The 27,958-nt window shown below is 41.7% G+C and overlaps 3 protein-coding genes across 3 annotated transcripts; 2 read left to right on the top strand and 1 right to left on the bottom strand.

Moving 5' to 3' along the window:
• Positions 1 to 93: 93 nt before the first annotated feature.
• On the top strand, positions 94 to 4,198 carry LOC308314517 (kelch repeat and BTB domain-containing protein 13; the record flags this gene model as incomplete). Its single annotated transcript, XM_080762148.1, is given in 10 exon segments — positions 94 to 402; positions 1,163 to 1,351; positions 1,537 to 1,691; positions 1,693 to 1,710; positions 1,935 to 2,286; positions 2,434 to 2,585; positions 2,721 to 2,875; positions 3,756 to 3,824; positions 3,827 to 3,882; positions 4,016 to 4,198. Coding segments are annotated over 10 exon segments (1,572 nt in total). The 5' UTR covers positions 94 to 159.
• Positions 4,199 to 5,367: 1,169 nt separating this feature from the next.
• Positions 5,368 to 20,290, top strand: cpt1b (carnitine palmitoyltransferase 1B (muscle)). Its single transcript, XM_080761064.1, has 19 exons — positions 5,368 to 5,556; positions 8,812 to 8,970; positions 9,939 to 10,078; positions 10,583 to 10,754; positions 10,987 to 11,088; positions 11,264 to 11,401; positions 11,482 to 11,559; positions 12,003 to 12,110; positions 12,450 to 12,534; positions 12,889 to 13,084; positions 13,817 to 14,002; positions 14,700 to 14,805; positions 14,907 to 15,026; positions 15,186 to 15,350; positions 15,811 to 15,945; positions 16,367 to 16,519; positions 18,092 to 18,205; positions 18,324 to 18,416; positions 18,555 to 20,290. The coding sequence occupies exons 2-19, from the start codon at positions 8,830 to 8,832 to the stop codon at positions 18,666 to 18,668; spliced, it is 2,346 nt and encodes a 781-aa protein (XP_080617190.1). The 5' UTR covers positions 5,368 to 5,556; positions 8,812 to 8,829; the 3' UTR covers positions 18,669 to 20,290.
• Positions 20,291 to 20,840: 550 nt separating this feature from the next.
• sephs1 (selenophosphate synthetase 1) lies at positions 20,841 to 26,432 on the bottom strand. The gene is made up of 10 exons (XM_080760969.1): positions 26,387 to 26,432; positions 24,999 to 25,121; positions 24,383 to 24,479; positions 24,155 to 24,258; positions 23,921 to 24,028; positions 23,434 to 23,588; positions 23,240 to 23,330; positions 23,043 to 23,142; positions 22,155 to 22,367; positions 20,841 to 22,065 (listed from the first exon to the last, which is right to left on the bottom strand). The coding sequence occupies exons 2-10, from the start codon at positions 25,092 to 25,094 to the stop codon at positions 21,851 to 21,853; spliced, it is 1,179 nt and encodes a 392-aa protein (XP_080617095.1). The 5' UTR covers positions 25,095 to 25,121; positions 26,387 to 26,432; the 3' UTR covers positions 20,841 to 21,850.
• Between the last annotated feature and the right edge of the window lie 1,526 nt (positions 26,433 to 27,958).

Raw genomic sequence — 27,958 nt, 5'->3', positions numbered from 1 at the left:
TTTACGCCTTTAAAGGTTTTTCATATATGAGAATATAAGTGCTGGCCTGGATTTATAACTACACGTTGTACGCTCTGGGTAATATGTGGGTAAACTGATGAATGTGGCCAATTTAGTGACATTATTAAAAAATAAATTTCCTGCTTAGCACTCAGCGGTATGGATCCACTCAGACCGTATCTAATAATGCTGTTATTGTGGATCAATTTGTGGTTGAAATATGTTCTTAAGAGACTTTCTGGAGCTTTTCTAGCAGCCAATCGGTGGATGGCATGGAGAGGTAAAGGAGCGCTCAAAACTCATCGAGAGGAATGGGAAACCAGCCCGGCACTCCGCACTTATGGCCATGGAGACGGACATGGAATCATGGTCACAGTCCAAACTAGCACACATGCATTCCATGTAAGTATAAATACTTGAATTCAAACCCAGAAAGCCAGGAAACCCAAAAGTCAGAAACTCTACTCCACCTGGCCGTGGGAATATTAGACTTCAGAGTTTCAGGCAGGGCTACGGTGTAACCTCCTGGTTTAGAAGCCTGTGGAGCCCTGTGTTCCAATCCAGGTAGTTAAATTGTTTGGCTGGATCATGTCATTCGCTGGCTGATATGTACACATATTGGACCCCCTCGAAAACGAGATGATACATCTCAAGGGGATATCCTTTTCTCAATAAAGGTTCATATACAATCAAATATTCAAATATGATATTTTTGACCAAAATACCGTGTGGATGACTATTCCCAAAATATTTACGTAATAAGATGTTTGATAAATAATCAGTAATGCCTATATACTGTATCTCAGTTGGTAAATATTTGAACAGCTAGAACAGTCAGGTGAGTTCCAATAACACTTTACAGCAATGCAGACTGCAGAAAATACAACATTGTGACATTTTATAATATGATATCCAAAATCACATACCATTTCTTATGTCATATGCCTGACTACTACATTTGTGTCCTATCTTATACTATATATTGCTCAATGGACTAGTGACTAGTTATTACCCTTTGGTCGAGTGGTAGCTGTATGGTTTCTTATGCACAGCATCATTTCAGCATTCATTTACAGTAAATGTGTTGTATTAAGTGTGCATATGTTGAATTAAATCATGAGATCAGCATTGCTTAATAATGGTTCTACACTCCATTTCTAAGGTGGATATCCTAAGGCTCTCGGAGTGCAGCGAATACTTCAGAGGCCTGTCCCAGTCCAGGATGAGAGAGACCTCAGATAACCTCATCAGCCTGGACTATGTGTCGTCCTCCGTCTTCTATCATCTCTTAGAGTTCTCCTTCTGCGGTCAATTTCAGGTTCCCCAAGGGGAGCTAGGAAAACATATCCAGGTGGGCAGATGGAAACTGAATATAGATCCCTTTGTCACATCTTTGAATTAATTGTACCGGTTTCACTGGAAAGCCAGTGTTAACACGACACACACACACACACACACACACACACGCGAGTCGACATACGCACAAATCCACCCCAATTTCCCTCCCTTCCTATGTCTCTTTCTCATTCTGACTAGGTGGCCAGTTACCTCCTGGCTGAATGCTTCCTCTCAAAGTGTTTATCAGCCTTGGCAGAAGAACTCAGCCCCGACAACTGTTTGTCCTACCTGTCTCTGGCTCAGGAAATATGCTGTGATGAGCTGAAGATGACCGTATTTATCTATCTGAGCAGACTTGCCCCAACTCATCAGGTATAGATTTGGTTTGATGCAGCATAGATATCCTCATTTAGTATTTTGAATTACATAGCCATGTTCCATTTACAGCACACAATTCAATATTGAGAAAATGCAGTTTTTCATGCAGAGACAAGGTTTGTCTTTATGGGCTAGGTTTGTTACTGGGTATTGACTCTTTGCACCGTGCTGTGGTTTTCTGAGGCTCTGCAACTTATTAATACGGTTAATTTCCTTAGGTGTATGAATGAGGAGGAGCGAGAGGAAGTCATTAATCTGAGGACACGTGGAGATCGGCATCTCTGCAGTCTCAGGAAGGAGAACTTGACCACGTGGAATGACCCAGAAACGGAAGCTGCGCGACACATCTTCATCCTGGAGGCATCAGATGGTGATGGGTATTGGCGCTCCATTGAACAGCTCCCTTTCAAGGCTGACAAGTGGTGTTTCACTACAGTAGTCCTGTATAACTACCTGTACATCATGGGGGGTTACAGACATCGCATGAGAAGAGGCTGGGAGTTCAAAATGGCTTGCTTCCGGTATAACCCCATCACTCATACCTGGGTCTCCACAACTCCTCTGATCAAGGTGAGCCAAGTCTCCTCTCAAATGTATATCTGGTATTTTGGCATCTTGCACCAAAGAAAGCTGCTGGTTAGGGTTCGCGTTACATTGACAGGTGAGATATATGATACAGTTATGAAACTTGTGTCACAAGCTCTGTTATCTCCACAGCACAGAAGACACTTCAGTGCAGTGGCCTGTGAAGGCCGTATCTATGCTATAGGAGGCTGGTACTTGGATTCCCTGGTGACTCCTGACTCCAGAACATCCCTCTACACTGCTGTTGAATGCTATGACCCCTGGGAGGACACATGGAGGTTTGTGTCCTCTCTGTTGGTGTTAACACTGCCAGTTGATTTGTTCTGTGCCAGTAGAAATGGAAATGCATTGGAAATGGGCATTTAAGATGACATCCCCTCATGTATTGGTGTGCGTTGTGAACTATATCTGCCCTATAGGTTTGTCTCCTCGCTACCACTCACTGACTTCCAGTTCACCGTGTCGCTGTCCCATGATGTTCCACTGGCCACTAGCCTTGGGCACTGCTTCTATGTGCTGGGAAACATCCAGAGGACAGGAGAGAAACTGGTTCTGCAGTATGACACCACACAAGGTAAGGCACAACAACAGCAGCTCTATCCCAACAGAAAAAGTCAATCAATCGCCTATTTGCCTTCAACTCATTCAAAACACAGCAGCTAGAGTTCTTACAAGAACCCGGAGATATGATCACATTACACCTGTTCCTGCCTCACTGCACTGGCTACCAGTGGCGTTCAGAATTGATCTTAAAATTACATTGTTTTAAAATCACTGAAAGGACTGGCACCTGTTTATATTTTTGACCTCCTGACTATCCCACCTGTAATCTTAGATCAGCAGACAAACGTAGTGTTGGACGGTGGTCATGTTTCCACGGACACTTCCTGTTCAAATGATTATCATACTGCTATACATTTACTGAAAATGTTTGAATTCATCATTCTAATTTACATCTTTGTTTTACGACTTTGTCTTCTAGTTATATTATTTATTGTTTTATTGTAAAAAAAAAAAAGAATCACACTCGTGTGAACTAAGTGAGCGGTACCTTTCATCACAATGATGACGTCTGATGATGTCAACAACAAACAACAAACAGACACACTTCTGGGCTCAAACGGACTAAGGCGAAAAAACATACAGTATTTAAAATGTAGCTTTTTCCAAAAAGGGATACACTTCTTCCTTGTCAGAGAATAGAATCAATCTTAATTGTATTTGTGCATGCTCATCATTACAGTCAGTTACAATATATAGGTAAAAAAAAGAGTATAAAAGAAAGGCCTCCACTCTACTGAGTGCATTTTGTAGATTTATTCTGACAAGGCAAATAATAGCAAGGTATCTAATGCCAGAGTCTTTTCATGGAAAATGTAATCTATTCAGTGGGTCATTTGATCATGCTGTCTTTCACATAAATAGGAGTCCCTTACCCTGTTGTTGTCCTCTAGACTCATGGTCTGAGCTACTCCCCACACTGACCAGAGCTGAAGCACAACTCCCCACCCTCTACTTCCTAGGTACAACTCTGAGAATGTGGTGACATCATTCTGTGTGCATTCTCAAAAGTGGGGTCAGGTAAGTGGGGTCTAGGTCTGCTGGTCTGCTGTTTGCATATTTACAAGAAGACTGTAAATGTTTATCTAAAGTATTAACTGCCATCATTCATTGATATGAGTATCTAACGCTGGACCCTTCTCTGTTCCTTCAGGTGTTTGGGACTCAGAAGATGGCCTTTGCAGGGCAGGGCACAGTTGTAGGAGAGCAGCTGTTTATGCCAGGCATAGAGGACAACAGCATTGTAAGGCTGAACCTCCAGACCCTCTGTCTGAGCATCCTTCCTCCTCTTCCCATATGCACCCGCTATGAGGCCGTCTTTCACCTACACTTTTGATACAATTCTTGGTTGTTTCTGTTTTTTGAGCAGGGTTAGCCGCTCCAGCGTTTGATCGTGTGTTTGCCTAAGCTAGGGAGTGTCCACTCATCAAAGTCACCGCTCATTTCACAATGGGTGTGATTTTTATGTAACTTTCTGTGACTGACGAGAATACACAAGCTGAATTTAACAGAACAGGATTCCATCTTGAAAGCAGTGGTAAATTACGGTGGCCTGGATATAGATTGTGTGACTTTTTGTTAGTCAAGGCCACGCCATTAGCGTTGTTTAAATACTTTGCAAGTTTACACCGTAAGCTCACAGTTATTCGTCCTATCCGCCCAAGGACCTCTTACCTTTAGATCTCCCAATTATATGATTGTATGAATATCATCCACGCAATCCACTCCTGGGATTTTCGTAGCTTGGTTAACCACTCCCCCTTGTCTTCTAGACCCTGCTAATGGTTGACTGTGGGAGTACAGCGTTAACACATAACCCCTTCAGCCAATCAGCGTAACAAAAAAAGTGACGTCATCCCCAATCTCCAACCAGCGAACGACTCAAGCCCGGAACACGGACCCTGATTGGGTCCAAAATCTGGACCTTGTTTTATTGCTTTTATGGCTTGGCCAGTTGGCCCCGTCTTATCGCTGCTTGCAGCTATATTTATTTTTGTTCCCAAGCTGTCAACAAACTGCAATGACACATTGGCTTCAATGTATTCATGCCTTTTGTTCTTCTGCATTGATTAGTTAATTTCTATTCTATTCTAGACACAGATAACACTTGATTCGGGAGTGTAAGCACTTTAAAACCTAATATGTATTTCTTCACTGTCATTGCCTTTACATTGCATTGTCTTCCTCTTTATTATCATAATTGCTTTTGTACTGGAGAACACTGTTCCCATTCCCATGGCATATGATGTTACCATCTAACTATGGTGTTTGGTTGCAAACAGAAGCTTTCTATGAGGGAGGGAGGGAGGGAGGGAGTGAGAGAGAAAGTTGTGTGTGTGTGTGTGTGTGTGTGTGTGTGTGTGTGTGTGTGTGTGTGTGTGTGTGTGTGTGTGTGTGTGTGTGTGTGTGTGTGTGTGTGTGTGTGTGTGTGTGTGTGTGTGTGTGTGTGTGTGTGTGTGTGTGTGTGTGTGTGTGTGTGTGTGTGTGTGTGTGTGTTGCGAGAGGCGGAGGGTTTTAGAGAACAGAGGAGGGGACAACTCTGATCTCAGTACCTGAGGAAAGCCACTCCAAGGACACTGGAGTCACACAGCATACAGACTGGGTCCAGACAGAGGAATTCCACTGCCACTGTGACACAAACCAATGTCACAACAACCTTCATAAGCTGATTATAGTGCATCTGATTTTAAAAAGGTACTGTTTGACTGAATTATTAATTTGAGGATTTTAGACTGTTCTGCATGCATCTTCTGAAGATAGACTTATATAGTGAATTTAAAACGGCTAATACCAAATTACAGCTTTGAGTAAGAATGATAGATCTTATGCTTTGTGTGATTTGTTGGGTGAACTGTAAAATATGTGTCATGGGCCAGATATAGACCAAAGCAAATGCATACAGACCAGTCATAGGCTTGTTTGTTTTGTTTTGTTTATTGTTTGAAATATTGTGAGATGAGAATATGGCTAGTCTCTAACTCATGGTTACCCAATGTATCTATTAAATAGAATCTTGTTAACTAAAGCAAGTGGAGCTCCCTTTGCAATGCGGCCTGTACTCTCTGTTTATATTCTCATGCCCATCCTAGGCTAGAGCACATGCTTAACCGGCCGCTATATCTGGTGGTTAACCTTTGTCCTACTTGGCTACTGTCCCTGTCATATGACATGGAAAAAGAAAGCCAAGCTTACCTTGTCCCCCAACAGAGACACATGGCTCTAACAGAGACACATTTATGATCTGCAAACACTCATTTTTGGAATTTAAAAAGACCAATGTACAGTACTGTGAAATATTCTAAATGTATAACCTCTATAGTGTGTTTTTGTGTACCTTGAAATCCCATATCAGTGGGTCCTTTTATGGATAACCATTGAGGCAAACAATACAGTACAGTAAAACCAGCTTCAGTAACAAAATACAGCAATGAAACAGAGGCTGACATAAAACAATTCCACCAATTCAGTTGTCAAAATTGGCTATGGACCACTGTCCTCTGCTACATTATTTGTATTTGAGATTTTAACAATATCTTTTTAACTGTTACTATAGTGGTATAGACCATAATCCAATTGTTATTGCCCATTCACTTTGTAAAAGGTATAGGCCTACATACAGTTATATAATAATACTGCTAGTGCTAAAGGGATAACACAAAAGCGAGCAATGAAGGTAGACAAAAAAGAGAGTCAAAATAGTCCACCAAATTATCACAGATAAGAAGTTAAAGTTAAACATTAGAGAAGGAAGTAACTGTGTAAAAATACCAAAAGCAAGGAAGGGGTTGGATTGGGGGTGGGGGTCTGCAATGTTTGCCTTTGGCATAGTTAATGTTTAATACTTTATTTATTTTAGATTTTTAGGTCATAAGCAGGGGACCATCTTTTCATAATTATGTGTTATTTATTCCATACTATCTCATTCCCATAGTCTTGCAGCCAGTAGTCATATGTTGGTTGTTGGATTGGGTTTAAGCACATTTATTGTGATGCCTTTTATAGCGGCTGTGAGCATTCTTTGAGTACTATAGATTTAACAGTTTAAGTCCACACTAATTATCCATAATGTATAAATGATCAGGGTCAGGACAACTATGCCTTTTCGTAGAAGATAAGATAATATTTGATGGCTGTTGGAGTGTTGGCGGGCATTCCACATTTTGATGGCATTATAGTAGATCCCCTACATTAGCAAAGATCTGTTTGTTTACGTTAATGCGAATTAGTCATACACAACTGTTTCTGTTGTTTATGACTTGGGGACAGAACTTGCTCAGTGAGCGAGAGAGGGAGATATGGATAGGGATAGGGTGTGACGTCAGACCAGAGCTTGATCATTGAGAGAGAAGCCTATTTTACCCACACAGCCCGGGCCAATGCATTGAAACCTAAACACCCTGATCGATGCATCGCAATAACCCTGGCAACGCTGGGCAAGCTCATAACATTTTCTGTTGTGACTGACATGTTGCCAGGCAACATTAAGTAACCTTGAATACCACTTATCTCTGCGAGTGGAAGAGATGAGCGGAAGTTGAAAATTACTTTGGAAAATGACATTATGGATTAAGATTAGAATGTAAGATTGAGGGGGAAGCGCGCGCGTGTATCTGTCTGTCTGTCTGTCTGTGTGTGTGTGTGTGTGTGTGTGTGTTTAGCTCAAATTTCAACAAGTTAACTAATGTTAACTTAACATTAATTAGCTTGTTGAAATTACTTTTCCTTCATATCCGAGGCTACTCGATGCAATATATCAACTCACTGATTCAAAGAAAACTAGATAAAGTGCCCCTCAGGGCACAGGTCTCCACCAGGCCAGGTCAGGTTGTGGCCTCCTGGTGGCGCTGTAATAGGCCAATGTGAAAAGGGTGCAATTTCTTCTTACGCCTTGATGGCAGTTGGATGATTTGAGGCATTTTGTTCCAAAAATGTGCTTAGCAAAAATCCACCTGTTAGTGGTGCTATAACAGGCCAATGTGAAAAGCGTGGGATATATTCCTCAGCCAAGTAGGAAAGTCTGTGAAAGATTTCACGTAAATTCATGATTCATGATTTGAGGTTTTTGTTCAAAATGGGTCAATCCTGCAAACTTTGAAAGCCAATGTTAGAAAATGATATGAAATATCGGACAGATGCGTCTTGAACACAAGACTATAGAGATAGTGTGTAATTATTTGCGGGATTTTTGGACAGAATCTGGAGCTGTAATATAAAATTAGAAAAGTCGCAATTAGAAAAATTGCAAAGTTTGTTTGCCGTAATCGCTTACGTAGGCCCCTCCCACTCGATTTGACATATGGCTCAAGTGCATGTTACCCAAACTGTGGGACAAGTAGTGTGCCAAAGTATCGCACAATAACAATAGTCTGGTTAAATGCTTCCTGGGTCGCCCGCTGGCCAAGTGGTCCAGGCGCATGCCACATATAGGCTTTGGCCTGACAGTGTGTCGTGTGTTCGAGTCCCGTTCATGACGACCTTTGCTGCGTGTCTCTCCCCTTCTCTCTCTCCCTCTTTCCTGTCTATCTTCATTTGATACTATCAATAAAGGCAGAGAAGCCTAAAACAAATGTTTAAAAGAAAAGTCGGCCTCCTGGTGGCGCTATCACAGGCCGTTCTGGAAAATATGGGGCAGAGGTTCATTGTTGACATCTAGGGAGTGTGCGTGCAACATTTGGCACCGACCGGGTTAATGTTAATATGCCGGAGATTAGCTGGTAAGTGGTAACAGACGGACGGACGCACACACACGGACGGACGGACGGACACACATACGGACGGAGTGCAAAACATACTCTCTCCCCATGCCTTCGGCCTGGTGGAGGCAATTATTATTAGCCGATTCATTATTTGCTGCAGTTATATTCAAGCAAATGTAGCAGGTAAACTGCTGTGAGATTATATTGTTGGCGTAATTGTAAATGGATCAAATATTGTTATTGTTGTGGTCAGGAGCTACCGAAGGCGGAGATGGCGGAGGCGCACCAGGCGGTGGGCTTTCAGTTCACCGTACGTCCAGATGGCCTGGACATTAAACTGAGCCAAGAGGTCATCAAAAACATCTATCTGTCAGGGGTGACAGCGTGGAGGAAAAGAGCTATACAGTTTAAGGTAAAAGACTGTACAGTGGTTCTCAAAGTGGGATCCAGGGACACTCAGGGGTCCAGGGGGTACCCAGCAAAGGTATTGTTTTTTTTGGGGGAGGGGGGCTTTCCTGCCTTTATTGATAGGACACAGTGAAGAGAGAGAGGAAAAAGGGAGAGAGACTGGGAATGACATACAGCAAAGCCAGGACTCGAACCCGCAACACGCTGCCAGGCATGCGCCTATATGTGGTATGTGCCTGGACAGCTATTGTTAGTTAGGACTGGTATTGTTAGTTAGTTACCAAATGGACCCTTACCAGAGTTGGGGTCCGTTACTCAAAAAAGTAATACACTACACATTACACATTACTTTTGAAAAAAGTAATACCTTACATTACTTGATTACTCCTAGTTACACTACTCGTTACATTACTTTTGCGTTACTCCATAAAATCCCCTGAGATGCATTGTCACATAATTTGCCACTTAACAAATCTTTATAATCCTAATAAGGAGGACATACACAAGATCTTTCTTTATGATCTTTAATACCAGGTTGTTGAACAAGTGAAGGAATAAAACAAAATGTGTAGTGCGTTGCCGGCCCACCTTTTCAGCTCACAGTAAAGTCGCATACTGTTCAACTCATCTCCTTACTAAGGAGATGACAACTAAGGAGTCCTTAGCACTATGTAAATAAACTGCAGCAGTATATTCAAAAGGAAAATAAACAGCAAAAGGTGCAGATGTGTACAGTAGCCTACATAAGGTGCATGGCCATTGTGCAAAAACAGTCTTGAGTGAGACAAGACGTTTGACAAAGTTGTATGACTCAATAATGTCTACATGAGATTTCAGGGTGAATTAGTCTATCATCCTTAAATCCCCTAGATCATAGAGCATTTTGACAGTTTTGCAGGGACTGAATGCAAGTTGAATGGCAGTGAAGCAGGTTTGTTTGGAGAGTGACATCACTGTTTCCCCCCTCTTTAGAATGGCGTATTAACTGGTGTGTACCCTGCCAGCCCGTCCAGCTGGTTGATAGTTGTCATCGCTATCATGAGCACTTTGTACGTCCGCATAGACCCCTCTCTGGGCATGATCGACAGCATCACGGAGAACCTACCGCAGAGGTCAGAAACCTTACCGCATATGACTGTTGTCTAGCAGAAACCGCCAATCTTTATATTATAACTTCTTTCTTATTATTATACATTTTTTTGGTAAATTAATACCATGCTTGACTAAGAGATTGTGTAAAACATTAGAATGTGAAGTAGGGCTGCAGGATATGGACAACATTTCATATCTCTGTATTTATACAAATTATTGCGATATAAAATATTGCGATATCGATACAATAAGATATTACCGTTACAAGTGTTGCAAGATTGCAAAGAATGAAAAAACTGCATAATAACAAGTCAATATCAACGACATATCGAAATATCAACAATATATCATCGCGATACCGTTGCCTTTTTCCGATACTGATATTGCGCATGTTCATACCTCGATAACGATACGATAACGATGTATTGTGCAGCCTTAATGTGAAGTGCTATATCTTACTGCATTCTTTGATACTGTACATGACAGTGTAAAGATTGTAACAGCTTGTGCCTTCTTCTGAACAGAGACTGCATGTCAGTGCAGACCCGGACCGTCTTGAGTGCCATCCTGTTTGCCACTGCTCTCTGGCTGTTCCTCATCTACCTCTTGAGATACACTCTCAAAGCCCTGCTCTCCTACCATGGGTGGATGTTTGAATCCCATGGAAAGATGAACCCCTCTACTAAAGTGTGGCTGGTGCGTCCGTCCATTTACGTGTTTATTTTTATTTAGTATGTTACTGTGATCTGTCTGGGAACTCATTAGCAAGAACGCACAGAAGTCCAGCCAAACAATTGGTACTGTTTGGTGATGCCATTCATTGCAAAATGGTCTCTTTATGTATGATATATGGATTAAACTGTGAATAAAAATAGGTTTTGCTTTATTTATTATGTTTTATACTAGCTTTGTCATTATCTGTTTCCAGGGCTTGGTGAAGATGTTCTCGGGGCGCAGACCACTCCTCTACAGCTTCCAGGCTTCCTTGCCACGGCTCCCTGTGCCTAGTGTGGATGACACCATCCTCAGGGTGAGGCTGGGACACTGACAATCTGTGTACAGAGTCAGATTGTCTGGATTGATTGACCTTCCATGACTAAAATACATTGAAAGTACAATCATAATTTTATATCTCTATCGTTATGATTTACAGATAACCACAGTCCAATGTTCTGACATAACATGGCCCTGTCTCTTTCCAACAGTACCTTGAGTCGGTCCGTCCGCTGCTTGACAATGAACAGTACAATCAAATGGAGATTTTGGCCAATAACTTTAAAGATTCCATAGCGCCCCGACTTCAGAGATACCTCCTCCTCAAATCCTGGTGGACAGCAAATTATGTATGTATTCCTTAGGAATGGTTCAGAATTGGCAAATAATTCCTGTGGAACCATTTGACCTCATGTGTTTCTTATCCTAGGTGAGCGACTGGTGGGAGGAGTACATCTACCTCAGAGGCAGGAGTCCTATAATGGTCAACAGTAACTTCTACGTCATGGTAAGAGAGTACACTGATGTTGTTTTCATGCTTCGTTATCTTGAAGAAGTGCTGAGTGAAAAATGGTAAAATGTATAATGAATGAAACATTTGATCATGCTTTATGCAGGTTACGTTATATCCTTTAAGCATGCTTGCATGCAGGTTAGGTTACATTACTGTATATCTGTTGGATTTGATAATGCTCATGCGATTCACAAGGGTCCATTTTGCATAGGATATCTAATTATCCAATGCCCATAAAGAGCAGATTATATATAAATTGGATCAGAGCAGACATGCACGTTGCTCTGTAAAAGCTTATATTTAGAAATTGGAATCAATCCCAAAAGATATACATTTTATGCCATATGATCCATCAACTATATAAATGCCTATAGCCAGAATAGTGAAAAACTTGTATGTATGTGTATTATGTTGATTTGTCTGTGGCGTGTGTGAAGGACCTGCTGTACATGAGCCCAACACACAGGCAGGCTGCGCGGGCAGGGAATGTTGTCCACGCCATGCTGCAGTACAGACGCAAGCTGGAGCGAGGAGAGCACGAGCCTGTGAGTGTCTCCCTTATTTTACCTTTTGTTTGTGAATCATTCCATTTCCTACACTCCCTGCATCTTCGTATAGTCCCTTGACACGTCTGTAGTACTCCTAATTATGTTATGTTCTTGCTCATTCCCTCTGTACTCTTCTGTCGGGGGGGGTAATCAACAAACTATACTATGAAGAACAGCCAAACATTTTGAAAATAGCACAGGCTCAGGCATTAACTTGTGAGCTTGTAGATTGGCTCACAATATTAACTGAGTCAAACTAAATGTAAAGGGGGGTCACGGCCTGAAAAGGTTGAGAACCACACTCATGAATAACATGTCTCTCTTTGTCCTTCCCAGCTGCGGGCCTTGGGCATCGTTCCTATGTGTTCCAATCAGATGGAGAGGATGTTCAACACTACGCGTTTGCCTGGGGTTGAGACAGGTATATCATCAAAGCAACTTTAAACTTACAGTTCAACCAGTCTGCACTGTTAAAAAATATCAGTGTTCATTTAATTCAGTGTTAAATGTACATATGTAACCAAATGGACCACTGGTTACATGTGTAAAGTGGGATAAATTACTGGTAATACAGAATTTGACTGTTTGTGTTCTAATGGGAGGGTGAGTGTGTGACTGTGTGTGTGGGTGAGTGGGTGGGTGGGTGGGTGGGTGAGTGAATGCTAGTCGATTACACCCTACAGTATGATATTTTACCTTTTTTCCTGCCCTTTCTCTATACTTTTCCAACATGGCTTTAACTGATGAGTTGTTTTGTACTTTCTCTCACATTCAGACATTGTGCAGCACCTTACAGACCGGAAGCACTTGGTAGTCTACCACAAGGGCCGGTTCTTCCAGGTGTGGCTGTACACTGGGGGACGCCATCTCAAGCCCAGTGAGCTCGAGATGCAGTTCCAGAGGATCCTCAATGACACCACAGAGCCCCAGCCGGGAGAACTGAAACTGGCTGCCCTGACTGCAGGGAACAGGTACTGTAGCTGAACATCAAGTGTTTGTTTTAGTTTGAATTAGTGGATACAGATAAATACTCACCACCTTGTTAGTTAACTATAATAATAATAACTCTCATTTTAACTCTGCTCTAACACACACACACACACACACACACACACACACACACACACACACACACACACACACACTAGGGATGGGTCTGATTAATCGATTACCGTATATATCTTTTATAAAAATACAATCTGTTGCAAAGGCTATATTGTCCCACTCCGTGCCCAAAGTAACTACATTTTAGAGGATACTTTTTGGAGGACATTTTGTTAGCTTAGGCCTATTGCAGGTGACTTGAATGCTATATGGTGCAATGTTGAGTACAGGGCTACAGGTCTACCAAAGTATACCTGCATTATTGGTATTGATGGTAATGGTATCTGTTAGCATTACAACATTTATGTGGATGGATAACAACATAGATTTGTTTTTCCACAAGTGATGGTTTATGTGGTTTCTTTTTTTATGGTTTATTAAAAAATAAAAATAAACGCAGCCCCCCTGGTTGACTATCGATTAATCGTTAATATTGAATTATAGTAATCGATTGTTATTTTGGACACTTTTACACGCACGCACGCGCACACACACACACACACACACACACACACACACACACACACACACACACACACACACACACACACACACACACGCACGGGATAGTCAAACCGTCATTGTGCTCTCTTTCCCAGAATCCCTTGGGCCCGGGCTCGTATGAGGTACTTCGGCCATGGAGTGAACAGAGAGTCTCTAGACGCTGTCGAGTCAGCTGCCTTCTTCCTGACGCTGGATGACGAGGCACAGGGTTATGACCCCGAGAGGACCGCTTCACTGGACAGTTACGCCAAATCCCTGCTGCATGGGAAATGCTACGACAGGTATAGGCAGGACTGTTCATGTTTTTAGCCATGGTGCCAAAAGTGCTCACATTTAGATTTGTTACTTAACCCTAGTAGATATTGGATGGAGCCTGCACACCGCAGGTACAAGAAAGACGTTCTTTATTGAGAATTCTGACAACGTTTCGATCTATTTGATCTTCATCAGGTCATCGCTTTACTTAACCCTAGAACACTAACATCCAACTCAAACCATCACTAAGCCTGGATACATTTTACCTGATTTTTTTCCATAAAAGATATTTCTCATCACAATATATTAAAGTACGGCCTACAGCAATACATGGCAATTTGAGGTACTTCTTAATAATATTTAAACATGAAAAAAACAACAACAAACAAACTCAAAATCTATAACATATGGGGGCCCTATCATGGGGGGCAAAATCGGTGAAGATTTGGGGTATTACTTAAAAACAAATTCCTAAAAATAAAACATAATTTGGTCCACCCATTCCTGGGACATGTGAGAATGGTCCAGTGAAAAAAAAGAAAGAAAGAGAAGCCCATTGTGGGTGTATGGGATTAAATTTTCCCCACATATCCCAATATCACTAAACCCAGGTGAAATTCACCCGAACACCTGCGCCTCAAAAGGTTTTGAGTAGATGTGCATAGTTATTTTACACCACTGGTGTGGTGCTGTTTCAATAATGAACGTATTTTCTTTTCTCAGGTGGTTTGACAAGTCTTTCAATTTGATCTCTTACACCAATGGCAAAATGGGTGTGAACGCAGAACATTCCTGGGCAGACGCACCGATCATAGGACACATGTGGGAGGTATACAAATACCCTGTGAAGTATTTGAAATCAGTCTTGTCCAAAGTATGTCATTAATCAGTAATTCTGAACCATCATTGCCCCTATCTGTGTTTATGTAGTATGTGCTTGCAACAGACTGTTTCCATCTTGGCTACACTGAGGAGGGACACTGCAAGGGGGACTCGAACAAGCAGGGCCTGCCTTACCCCACTCGGTTACAGTGGCAAATTCCAAAAGAAGTACGACATTAAAACCACATAGTGTATATAATAAAATGTCATCATAGAGATAAAGGGTTTATGGTCTAACCTCAGTTGTTACCAGCAGGGTATTGGTTAAAAAAATAAAAATAGGCTGTCTTCAACAATGTATTGAAAATGTTTTTTCCTCCCTTTTAGTGCCAAGAAATCACTGAGAGTTCATACCGGTTTGCCAAGAACATTGCTGATGACGTGGACTTCCACGGCTGTCTGTTTACAGAGTTTGGGAAAGGTCTGATTAAGAAGAGCAGAACCAGCCCTGATGCCTTTATTCAGCTGGCTCTGCAGCTGGCCCAGTTCAGGGTAGGTCCGGGGTTTTCAAAGTCTGCAGATCAGGGGGGGGGGGGGGTTGAGTTCCGGGTGGTCCCCAGCAAAATGAGTTAACCCATTAACACCTGAGATGACTCTACAAATGCCTTCTAAATAAGTAGTTCTCACACTTACAAGATTTTTTCTAAAATGTGCAAAAATAGCACTGCAGAGAAATGGTCGCATTTATTTCACAATGCATTAATTGTTTATCACTGTTGTCTTCCTCCGTATCAATATAGTGTTGCTGTTGGGGTTAGATTTTCAGGAAATAGAACGTTCCGATGGTTCCGATGTAGTTATTACTTAGTCACAACTCACAAACTATTGTTGTTGATACTTTCATTGGTTAAATATAAGGGTCGCATCACTATTTTGGTTAAGTGAAAATACCAAATCTACAAGCTCACTACTGTATCTGAACTAAACGAGTGTAAATGTGTTCTTACTGTAGGACCAGGGAGTGTTCTGTCTGACGTACGAGTCGTCCATGACTCGCATGTTCCGAGATGGTCGCACAGAGACTGTGCGTTCCTGCACCTCTGAAGCTGTGGCCTTTGCTAGAGCCATGGACGAGCAGGGGGCAACAGTAAGCGCGCACGGACGCACACACACACACACACACACACACACACACACACACACACACACACACACACACACACACACACACACACAATTTGTCAATAAAGGGAACCACAATAGAAGACCAGAGATCACTTACTTAAGCATACGTGTGTGCCCTTTGAACTATCCAATGTCAGATTTGAGCGCTAGCAGTTTGTCACGTGACTATCATGGTGACCTCACTGTCTCTACTGGGACTCGGTCACCAGGATTCAGAGGTCTGGGTCTGCCCGTCAACTCCATGGACTCTGGTCTCCTCAGCTGAGGTTTGCCCTGCATCCGTACAGAGGGTGAATCTGTTTGCTGTGACATTAGCGTGACACACTAAGGCCTGTATGTCCAGTGATAAGAGTTTGTTGTTTTTTGTTCTGTTCTGTGATCAGACTGCCCAGAGACTTTCCCTGTTCCGCCAAGCAGCAGATAAGCATCAGAACATGTACAGGCTGGCCATGACCGGCTCTGGGATCGACCGCCATCTCTTCTGTCTCTATTTCTTGTCCAAATATCTGGGTGTCGACTCCCCGTTTCTTAAAAAGGTCAGTGGCAGTGTGGGTCATTCCAGGCTTATATAGAGGTGTCCTGTGCATTTTAGATATCACGAAAATCATAGACTGTCTTTCTTCCTGGCTGTCTTCACTCTTCCATATCTGTATCTCTTTCTCTCCCTTTATATTATTATTATATACAGCATACTCTATATGGAATTGACTCTGTGCATGCCTGTAGTCATGGGTTTCCCAGATTTATACTGGCAAATCTGCTGCCTCACCAAATAAGTGAGGCTATATTATACTAAATTTTATATGAACCGGAATAGGAAACAGAACCCGGGACGAGAATCTTGCACCTTGAACAGTTCAGTATACCAGATGAAGGCTGCAGAGACCGGAACACTGTTTCTTTTGCCGCTTTATTTAACCCTAGAACACTAAACACGGGTGATTTTCACCCGACGATTATATTTTTGTAATTTTCATAATGTTGTTGATGTCTGAGGTGGGTGGGTCTTTCAGTACTTTCATGATGCTCAGTGACATCATAAAAGGTTTGCTTCCCTGCGCACATCCCTGTTTTTTGGTGTTCGCGGGAATTTCACCCGTTTAGTGATAAAGTGATAGTGGTTCAATTATAATCAATAAACAATAAAATAATGATCAACTGTATACAGTACTGTATATACAGTACACCCTTGCTGCCAGTAGAGGGCAGGGGAATTCCACATGATTGCTAGCTCACTTTATACACAAAGTAAACGACTGTTATGCATTAAGTTTATTATCACTCAGGCTTTGTCTTTGACAAGGTTATCCAACCCAAGGCCGAATCTCCAAACAGGAATTTGATTATCATAATAACCAACCATAGCCTTATTCTTTTCCACAAGGACAATAAGAAAATAGAATTTTGATCAACCCTTTAATTGAATAAATAGATTAACATCACTAGTATTAAGGAGGTGCAGAATGAATAACAAAACTGCATAGGCCTAAATAAATTATTGGTTCACACCATCTTAACCCTTTCTTAAGTTTTTATCCCACGATTTTGTAACCCAGTTTTCTTTTCACCCAGTGCCAATATATCTAATGTAATCCTGGGCGCTACACTTCCTCTGCCAACCTGGGGGGGCAGCGGACTGACCCCTCATGCCTCCTTCTATGCATGAGGAGTCCAAGCTGCTTCTTTTCACCTGACAGAGGGGAATTTCCCCAGCCGGACGTAGCGCGTGGAAGGGACACGTTATTCCGACCAGTTCCTTTCCCCTCCATCAGGCGCCCCGGCTGGCCAGGGGGAGGTAGTTTTAGAGACTAGGATTACGGCATGTTTTTGTGAGGGTATCTACCCTAGGGGACACGGGGAGAACATGCAAACTCCACACAGAAAGGCCCTATCGCCAACCCCCGTCTCGGGTATGGGCACTGATAACGCGGAGGAGGGAACACGCCGCCAGTGCCCACAGTGTCCCCAGCGGGAATCGAACCCAGGACCTTCTAGCTGTGAGGCGACAGCACTACCAACTGTGCCACCGTGCCCCTTCTAATGTCCCTTAACCCTTTCTAATGTCCCCTTTGCCCTACTACAATACTAATCTCATCCTTGTTCTGCAGGTTCTGTCGGAGCCCTGGAAGTTGTCCACCAGCCAAACACCTCAGCAGCAACTCAACTTGGTTGACCTCAACAAATTCCCAAACTATGTAGGCGCTGGTGGGGGGTTCGGCCCGGTGAGTTTGAGTACAAAATTAAGCTTCATAGGATTAAAGTCTTAAATTATAAAACTCTATGGGTGATGTATTGTACAGTACAAAGTGAAAATGGACAATGGCACCTCTCTGCCCCCAGGTGGCCGATGATGGTTATGGCGTATCTTATATAATTATTGGAGAGAACCTCATCACATTCCACATCTCCAGCAAGTTCTCTTGCCCTGAAACAGTAAGAACACCAAACACAAACTTTTAAAAATATAATAAGATACGAATAAATATCAATAATGGGACTATAGTTAAAACATTCTTCTCAATTTCTGTTGCATACTTGTGGTCAATTTCTCTTCCCTGTTCTTCCCTCCAGGACTCATTCCGCTTTGGTCAGAATATTCGAAAAGCCATGTTGGATATCCAAGCACTTTTTATGCCTGAAACCAACAAAAAGGAGCAGCAGGCTAATGGCAAGAAAGAAGAGTAACAGCTAGCTATCAGTGGATGGATAAACCTAGACCTTTGCACGTCTTTAGCATGATTACTGTATAAAGTAATGTTCCAGGACTGTTGTTGACTTCAGATAGTTTGGTCAAGATTTTCTGATGGGTCACAAAAACACCTCAAAGGTGGTGAACATTACCAAATGTCAACATTGCGCAACAATTGCAGTTTTTCTTGCATTCGTTGTAATTTTGATATGAAATAACTTTGAAAAGTGGACTTTTTAGGTCTTTGTCAATATGTGCATATGTAAACATGTAAATATCCTCGAAGCATTCAGTACTGTATATGTTCGGAAATTTGAGTGCTTTATTACATAGTATAGTATAGTACAGGGATACTCAAATAGATTTACCTGTGGGCCACATTACAAAAATGGCAAGGGGCCAGGGGCCAGTAGATAAAATTACGACATTAATGATACTTGATAACTTCTCTCAATTGCTTTATTTTTGCAAAATGTATCAAAGTACAATGTGCATGCACACAATATGTAAATAAATAAATGTGTTACATTTTCTTGCATAAACACAAAGAGCTGTTTCCATAACTGCACAAATTATTGCACATAACATGAGTAGCTGTTATAATAACATAATAGCATAACATGAGTAGCTCTTTGCCTGCCTGCCTGCCTGCCTGCCTGCCTGTCTGTCTGTCTGTCCATGAGTAGTTATTTGTCTGTCTGTCAATGAGTAGCTGTCTTACTGTCTGCCTGTCTATGAGTAGCTGTCTGCCTGCCTGTCTATGAGTATAGCTGTCTGTCTGCCTGCCTGCCTGTCCAATTGTTCATGAGTAGCTGTCTGTCTGCCTGTCTGAGTAGCTGTCTGCCTGCCTGCCTAATTGTCCATGAGTAGCTGTCTGTCTGCCTGTCTATGAGTAGCTGTCTGCCTGCCTGCCTAATTGTCCATGAGTAGCTGTCTGTCTGCCTGTCTATGAGTAGCTGTCTGCCTTCCTGCCTGTCCAATTGTCCATGAGTAGCTGTCTGTCTGTCTATGAGTAGCTGTCTGCCTGCCTGCCCAATTGTCTATGAGTAGCTGTCTGTCTGTCTATGAGTAGCTGTCTGCCTTCCTGCCTGTCCAATTGTCCATGAGTAGCTGTCTGTCTGTCTATGAGTAGCTGTCTGCCTTCCTGCCTGTCCAATTGTCCATGAGTAGCTGTCTGCCTGCCTGTCCAATTCTCCATGAGTAGCTGTCTGTCTGCCTGTCTATGAGTAGCTGTCTGACTGCCTGCCTGTCCAATTCTCCATGAGTAGCTGTCTGTCTGTCTGCCTGTCTATGAGTAGCTGTCTGCCTGCCTGCCAGCCAGCAAGTTGGTTAACAGAAAATAAATTGTTATGGCTGAGTAAAATAAAATACAATAAACACAATTTGCCTGAAAATAGATTACCCAGCTATGACCTTTTTCATGAAAAAAAATGAGTAGTGATATGGCTGACTGAGTAAAATAAAACAATCTACCTGAAAATAGATAGCTATAAGTGAAGAGCAATTTCCGCAATTACCATTTCCGCAATTTCCATTTCCGCAATTTCCTCAATTTCCATTTCCACCATTTCCGCAATTTCCATTTCCACCATTTCCGCAATTTCCATTTCCATTTCCAACTATTAATGGCAGCTGGGTTTCATCATTCAAATAAAATAGAATTCTGTCCGTTTAGCTATAAAATTATGTCAGGGAATAGGGATACACAGTATATGTCTTTCATTTGCATTGCATCTCCCCCCCCCCCCCCCCCAAGCTTTTATTTTCGTTCGAGTAATAGTACAACTCTAATAGTATTACTTATAATAATGTAATTAAAGATAACTTCATTCAGATTTATTTATTTTTATTTCATTTTCCAGATTTTTTTTCTTTTTTTTAGATTTTCATTGGTGGGCCAGTCATAATGGTCCCGCGGGCCTGATGTGGCCCGCGGGCCTGAGGTTGAGTATCACTGGTATAGTATTTATTAATTAGCTGTTCTGTTCAGTTTTTGAGTCTGATGCACCAAATAAAAGATGCTGCTTGTAGCAAGAAGAAATACATTAATTAATCACTCATTATTCTTATATCAAACAAGAAAGAAACCTTGTGTGCCATTGTTATACACATCTGAACAATGCACACAAGTTTGGTGTCACAAACAAAACACACAAACAAAACTCATCCACTGTAAGAGAGAAAGCAGCTTTATTTATTGTCGACCTTTACAAAGGTTCTGCAAGTGGTACATGATCTGTATCATCCCATCATTTAGATATAAATGTAACTGGCTGTCAATTGGGATCTTCGTAGGTAGGGCCTAATTTATACTTTTTCATACAACTGTCACAAGTTGAAAATCTGTTCTGCCAGTTACATGGTCGTATGACAAAGAATACATTTGCTTGCTTACCATCAGATTCTTACAGCCTCTGGGACCAGAACAGAGAAGAAAAAAGGTTTCCCATTGCAAACAATTCTTATGTGCTAAAGCACATTGGGCCTGCATCAATTGTTTTATATGGAATCAAATACATATATCTATTTGACTGATTTATTAGTTCGGGATGGACTATACAAAATAGTTCAAAGTGGAAAAAAAAAGAAAAAGAAAATAAACCCATTCTGGTCAATTTTCAAAGTGTTACAAGGCATCGGTTACAGCAATGAACTAAAACTAGGCTTTAGAACTGTACAAAGTGATGGATAAACAAAAATGCCATCACATTTGCTTGATGACAGCATTTGTTTTTTAAAAGCACCAAAGAGGCAAGACAGTGAAGACACACCAGACCAGACTTCTTCAGATTCAAATCGAATCAACAGTATCAGATTATCATATTTCTAACCTGAAGCTGCCTGCTAAACTTTTTTTTTCTTTTTTTCAGTTAACAAAAAAAAGAGGGGGAAAAAAAGAAAATACAACAGACGCAAAAGGCAGATGGGTTTGGATGCATGTTCTTTTGCTTACCAATTGTTATCTTGTGTTATAATCTGAGTCCGTTGAGTGACGACATGCCCTTAACGGGGTATGTCATTACATTTGGATACACACCAACTCAAGTCTTCTGTATAGTATACATACTGTATGTGTATATGTTTAAACACTCTGGGATGGTTGTCTAGTTGTATGTGTCTAAAGAAACACCCAGCAGAGGTCTGAGGGGGTCCGGTGTACGATGCAGTAAAGGAAAGATTAGGACGTTGCACCGGGGGTTGGGTTGACATTTTGAGTGGCAGCTTGCGGTGCCACCTCTATGATTCGCGGCTTGTCAATGATGCGGGCCGTGCGGTTCCCTTTCTCCACGATACCGATGATCCACGCCTGGTGGCCCTCGCCATATTTTGGAGATTTGATTTCAGCGCAGAAGCGGGCAGCCTGTTCCCGAGGCAGACAGATAAGCAGGCCCCCTACAAGAAAGATGCAGAGTAGAGATGGGTCAGTGGCAATGTCTTATGGGACAGAATATCACCCTGACAGTTCATTCACAAACACACACCTGATGTTTCAGGGCAGGTGCCATGCATGAGTCCAAACATGTTCCCACATGCCTTGGACACAGCAGCCATCTTGGCAAGGACCGGAAGGTTGTGGATGACGAATGACACCTCGCTTCGCTGTTGATGCGCAAGCGTCTGCGCATGGCCCAGGATTCCAAACCCTGTGATGTCTGTGGCTGCATGCGCATTGAAGGTGTGCATGAGACCGGCCGCTAGGAGATAGGAAAGAAAACGTTACAAAGGCAGGTTTTCCAATGACCTAGCTGTTTTTGAGTATATAATACTATGGTGTTTTCTGAGGAGAGTAATGTGACAAGAAATGAGTTCATATAACATTTCTCTCCAATTCTACTGAAACTGCAACTCCCGTCTCCATGAACCACTTTTTGCAGAAGTTAATGTATTATTTAAAGTCCTACTTATTATTGTAGGCCTGAAGCATCAGGGCCTTCTTTCACGAGTTGCGATGCATTGCGAACTTGGAGAACCACTGTCAGCTGTTCTTATCAATGGCTTGAAAAGTGGTGATAACAGAATGACACATGCAAGTATCTACAGTAACAATATATAGTCACAATACCAACTTTGATGTACTATTACTATTGCTAAGAACTATTAAGAGTTCTTAAAAAATATTTTGTTTATTCATTTCCTGGAAAAATGAACATTGTTTGTTAGCCAGACAGCAAAGATTTTCTTAATGGTCTTGCCTGACTTCTTTGCATGCGATACCAGTTACTTGGTAAATGGAGACCGTTACTGAGATTAACCTGCCTATACTGTATAATATCCATATTTTGAAACATAAGGAAACCAAACATCTATCACTCTAGTGCTACACCACTGCTAAGTTGTTGGATTTTAAGATAGTGTATATCTGCACGTACCTGTCCTATTGAGTCGAGACATGTTCATCATGGCCTCATGGTAGGCAAGCTCTACATCTTCTTGGGTTACAACCAACTTGATCTTATTCCACTTATCTGGCTGAGAGACAAATCGCAGTGGGACTCGTTAGAAACACAAAAACATTGATAATTTGAAGACTGCACCATCTGAGGCCAAGTACAGTAGACAGACTTACAATATCCAACCACTGGTGCACTGCTACTGCCACCTGAGTCCCCAATGGCTTGGTCAACACCAACACATCCCCTGGCACTGCATTGTCTGGCCTAGGATCAGGTCACATAGCAGTTCAGCATTACGTTTGTTAAACCAAACTGATTGCAAAAAACGTGAATTAAAGTTAGGAGCTGTTCAGTGAAAACGCCCTACATGATGAATTCGTTGGGTTGGCAGACCGTCGTAGCCACTCCGCCCATCACAACCCAGGGGTTGAGCACAGTCTGGCCTCCTGTTACAGATGTGCCGGCCTCCTCTGACGCATCTTTGAAGCCCTGAATGACCAGTGGCATGACTTTGTCCCTCTCCTGCAAGGAATACCACACCGTACAGGGAGAGAACAAAGGAGTTAGAACTGACGCAAATCAATGTCAATGTCAGAACAAATTGGTTAAGACCTGTTACTGAACAAACAATGAGGAGTACTATCAGAATATAAAGAATTGAACAAACACTTATTGTTACAGAAAATATCACTTACCCTACATTTAATAGGTATATTATTTAAATAGCGTATTATGTTAAATAAACACTCCTTTTACTTATCATAGTCTGATTATGGTTATTATAATCTCCATGACACTTGTGTGGGTTACTCACAGATGTTATAGTTATAGTGGATCCAAAATATTTAGTTTACCTTCTCTGACATTTTGTTACTGACTCCCAGCAGCATCAGCATGTTATCACATTCTGTCACTCCCATGGCATACAGGTCACTTAGAACATTGGCACAAGCTATTCGGCCCTATGAAAGAAGAGGAGGATTAGGGAAGCGAAGGACTGTTATACCCTGAGTATCACCGTTATAACCGGTCCATGAGTGCAACTGAGACCACCAGCTGCACACACATCAATGACAGTAGCTTCATACCATCATGTAGGGGTCATCCACAATGGGATAAATGTAGTCTGTTGTCTGGACCAATGAAAGGCCTCCATGTCGGAGGGGGATAACACAGGTGTCCATACCGATGCCTGAAAACAAAATTAAGTATGAAAAAAAAGGCATTTCTAGTCATATTTTGAAGATCAAAACCTGTGTGTGTGTGTGTGTGTGTGTGTGTGTGTGTGTGTGTGTGTGTGTGTGTTTTGGACATACCCAGCCGGGGCATAACTGCTCCAAGGAATTGTTCATCCTCTTGGAAGTGGTTCTCCTGTAGGGATTCTAGCAGCTTCTGTAACACCTCTTGTGGCACCTGCAGTCAAGACAAACTCTTGTTTACATTTTGACATCCTTCCTGTTAACTTGTCAGACTATTAGTATAACCCAGGAGTCTTCAACGTTTTTCAGACCAATGACCCTGTATCGGAGAGAGATGAAGCAGGGTTCAATTCAATGGTTGATTGCAAGTTGCAACTACATGCATCTACTAAACCGTTTGTTTGAATTGCAAGGAGTTGCAATGCAACCATTGGTGTGGAGTGCAATACTGTAAGAACAGTACATCATCGTACATCATCTCATTCCGGCCAATCAGAATTTGCGTCCTCACCTTTGTCTTCAATGTTCATGTTACGCAATGTTTGTGTTTACACAAACTCAAAATTGTTTGTGTTAGGAAAAAGTTTGTTTACACACACACACACACCGCCCCTCAAAAAAGGGGCGAGCGTGTTTTGGGGTGAGCCTTCCGGTTACCCTCCCGGACCCCCTGTTGAAGACCCCTGGTATAACCTGCAGGGAGAGTACTCCAGCAGTGAGGCGACACACCCACCTTGCAGCCCGTTCCCTTGAGCTCAGCGAAGCGTGTGAGTCTGAAGCTCTTGTCTAGCTCATAGCTCTCAGGGTTAAATGACTCCCTCACAGACATGGCTGGATAAACACTGGGTCTTCACCACTAGAGCAGGAACAATGACCAATGCACAGAAGAGGAAGGGTAAGAACTTAGAAGAAGACATACCTGGAAATGCTGCCTAAAACGTGAACAAGTGGAAAAGCTATGGGCCATGCAAACTGTGAAACAATATGAATACATTAAAAAATAATTGTAGTAACTATTAAAGTAATAGTACCACACTTTTTAAAATAAAAGTAGCCTACCACAATTATTCAAATAAATGTCAATGTACTATTATTTCTTTATTTCCAATGTATTATTAACCAGTATTATTAAGTCCCATAATAACTGAGTAACTTTTGGGTTCATATTAGTACTTTATATACTACTAGCACTGGTGATGAATGTGTGCACGAAGATATATAGTATACCGGTTTATATACAGTACAGTGGATGAACCTTCATTCAGGCCAGAGTAACAGATTTCCGATCCACAACATAATATAAAACATACACGAATAACGATGTTAATTTAAATAAACATACTCAATGTAAACAAGATATAACAAATATAACCGCATGCATAACAAGACAGGTGATGAAATCGTCTTGTTATTCAACTGATGTATTACTGGACGCAGGGCCTAGGATGAGAGGGTCGAGGGGCGTTCAAGAGACCAAGAAGAATGCTGCAAACTTGCGAACAATAACATTTGCACCAAAATACCATGAAGCCAGTTTCCAGACGTTTCTAAAGCCTAACAATCACCACGTGGACAGAAACACGTCACTCTACTGCATCTGATTGTTAGTTTTTTTTTTATATATAAAAAAGGAACAATCGCAGTTGTCCTTTTTCGTGCGCTACTCCTGGGGGCTTGCTATGGAACGCTGATCGATGCGAGAATGATGATGATGATGAGCATAAAAGCAGCAGTTGCACGACACACACAGCAGGCAGTGTACAGATCATTGATAACAAGTAAAGAATGTGCACTGTGAGTTCACGGTGTGGCTGCAGAGCAGAACGGCGGCCCCGGTTTGTAACGTTTATAAGTCACAAAGTTACAGCCAGGGGAGAGCAGTCTGAACAAAAATGTCGGCGGGGTAAAAAATTAACCCTTTCCTGCCCCGCGCCATGCGATGGTGTGCAACAACATAGTTCGTATGAATTAAAACACGCCTAAACGTACAACCCGTGTGATGTTTACGATCGTGTGTCACATTAAAGCCGTTTATAACGGTACTATGTGCCGATTTAGGACCAAAGCAGAGTTATATTCTTGCAACAATTCCCCTTTAAGTGCTCTCCCAGTTTATCTTACCAGTTTCACGTTTGCGGTGGATCCAGATCCTAGAAGAGCGGGGACGGTACCACAGTGCATTGTGGAGGAATCGGGAGTCCATGGAGAATGCCTGACGAAAACTACGACGATTCTATATTATATCTACGCGACTAGGTTGATAATATCCTTTGTAGTAATTAGTATAAGCTGCAGCATTAATGTCTATACGTTTGATGACGTTGCAACTTGAAAAAATAAAGTATGTGTTTCTTGATACAAAGAGGGGAGTACAGAGATCTCAAAGGGTCCTTCGCCCGCACGCTGGTGGCTTAGACATCCCCTTTAATGAACTGTGAAGTCTGGCAATAAAAACTCTACAATGGAGTGTACCTTTAATTCAGTGTTTTCCCTCCAATTAGGCCCATAAGGCTAAAACGCAGATAGATTGCCAATTATAAAACCTGGTTTAGACTGATCTACTTGCTTTGTGTACTTTTGATCACTAGGCATCTGTCTACATATATTTTTCAATAGTGTGACTAACAAATATCTGCCAAACCTTCTTGATTTCAGTGGCTGAAATGAATAATTTGGGAGCAGACAGCAGAGGTCACTGAATCCATGTTTAATGATGAGCACACAGCACAGTCAACTCTAAATACAAGTTCCACAGCAGGGGCAAAAATAAATCTATAGTATTTACAACAATAACAGTAATACACTTAAACTTTATTGTCACATGATCATCACAAGTTTATACCAGGTGTAAAGGAGAATAATGATGAAAGTGAACAAATAAGAGTAAAAATATTTTAAATATAAAAATAATGCATAAAGTAGGCTATACAAATCTAAAGGTATAAAGGCACAAATTGTGATAGTAATGTGATCATATGGCATATGCAGTGTTCTGAAACTATTTTGCTAAATCCAAGTCATCTCTACTAAATCTAAAACTGAAATGTGCATAGCCTATAGGCACAGGGAAAGTTATATGAAGGTATATATTTGTGGCATAATTTGTAAATGTTAAATGACAAAGTTGACAAAAATATATGAATTACATTTATTTTCTGAATGCAATATGTGGAACCAAATCAGATGCTGCACTATAAGACTATTAGCGTACATATATACACACCCACTGGAAAACTGGTAACTTAAAGGCACAATCCATAAGGCTGTTTTTTGCTAAATATACGAATTAATTGCCTAATGCCTCCTAATCAATGAACAATACTTATTTGTGTTTATTATTTAGATTAGTTCCCAAGTCAGTGTGTAGGCCTACTGGGTGGAGGCAGAGAGAGACACACAGAGAGAGCATTTCATTTGGTAACTTGCTCATCATTTGGTTCACTTGTGTATTTCTTTTCCATTTACAACTACAATGCAGAGCAGTCACAGCTTTAATTTAGAGTGGCAAATAAAATACATTAATTTAGAGGTGTAGGCTATAGGCTACTTGCAACAAAACTGCTGCAAAGCCATTGCGATGGCGATAGCGTGCATGTGAGGCAGTAAATAAGCCATCCAGTCCAAAATGATGTTGCTCACCTTTAACTAGATGGTGTTATGTTGCCAAAACGATGGTGTCCACCCACGTTGGTG

The sequence above is a fragment of the Protomyctophum bolini genome (assembly GCF_963924005.1).
Source record: "Protomyctophum bolini genome assembly, chromosome: 4".
NCBI classification, from domain to species: Eukaryota; Metazoa; Chordata; class Actinopteri; order Myctophiformes; family Myctophidae; genus Protomyctophum; species Protomyctophum bolini.
This window is presented reverse-complemented; position numbering and strand designations above follow the sequence as displayed.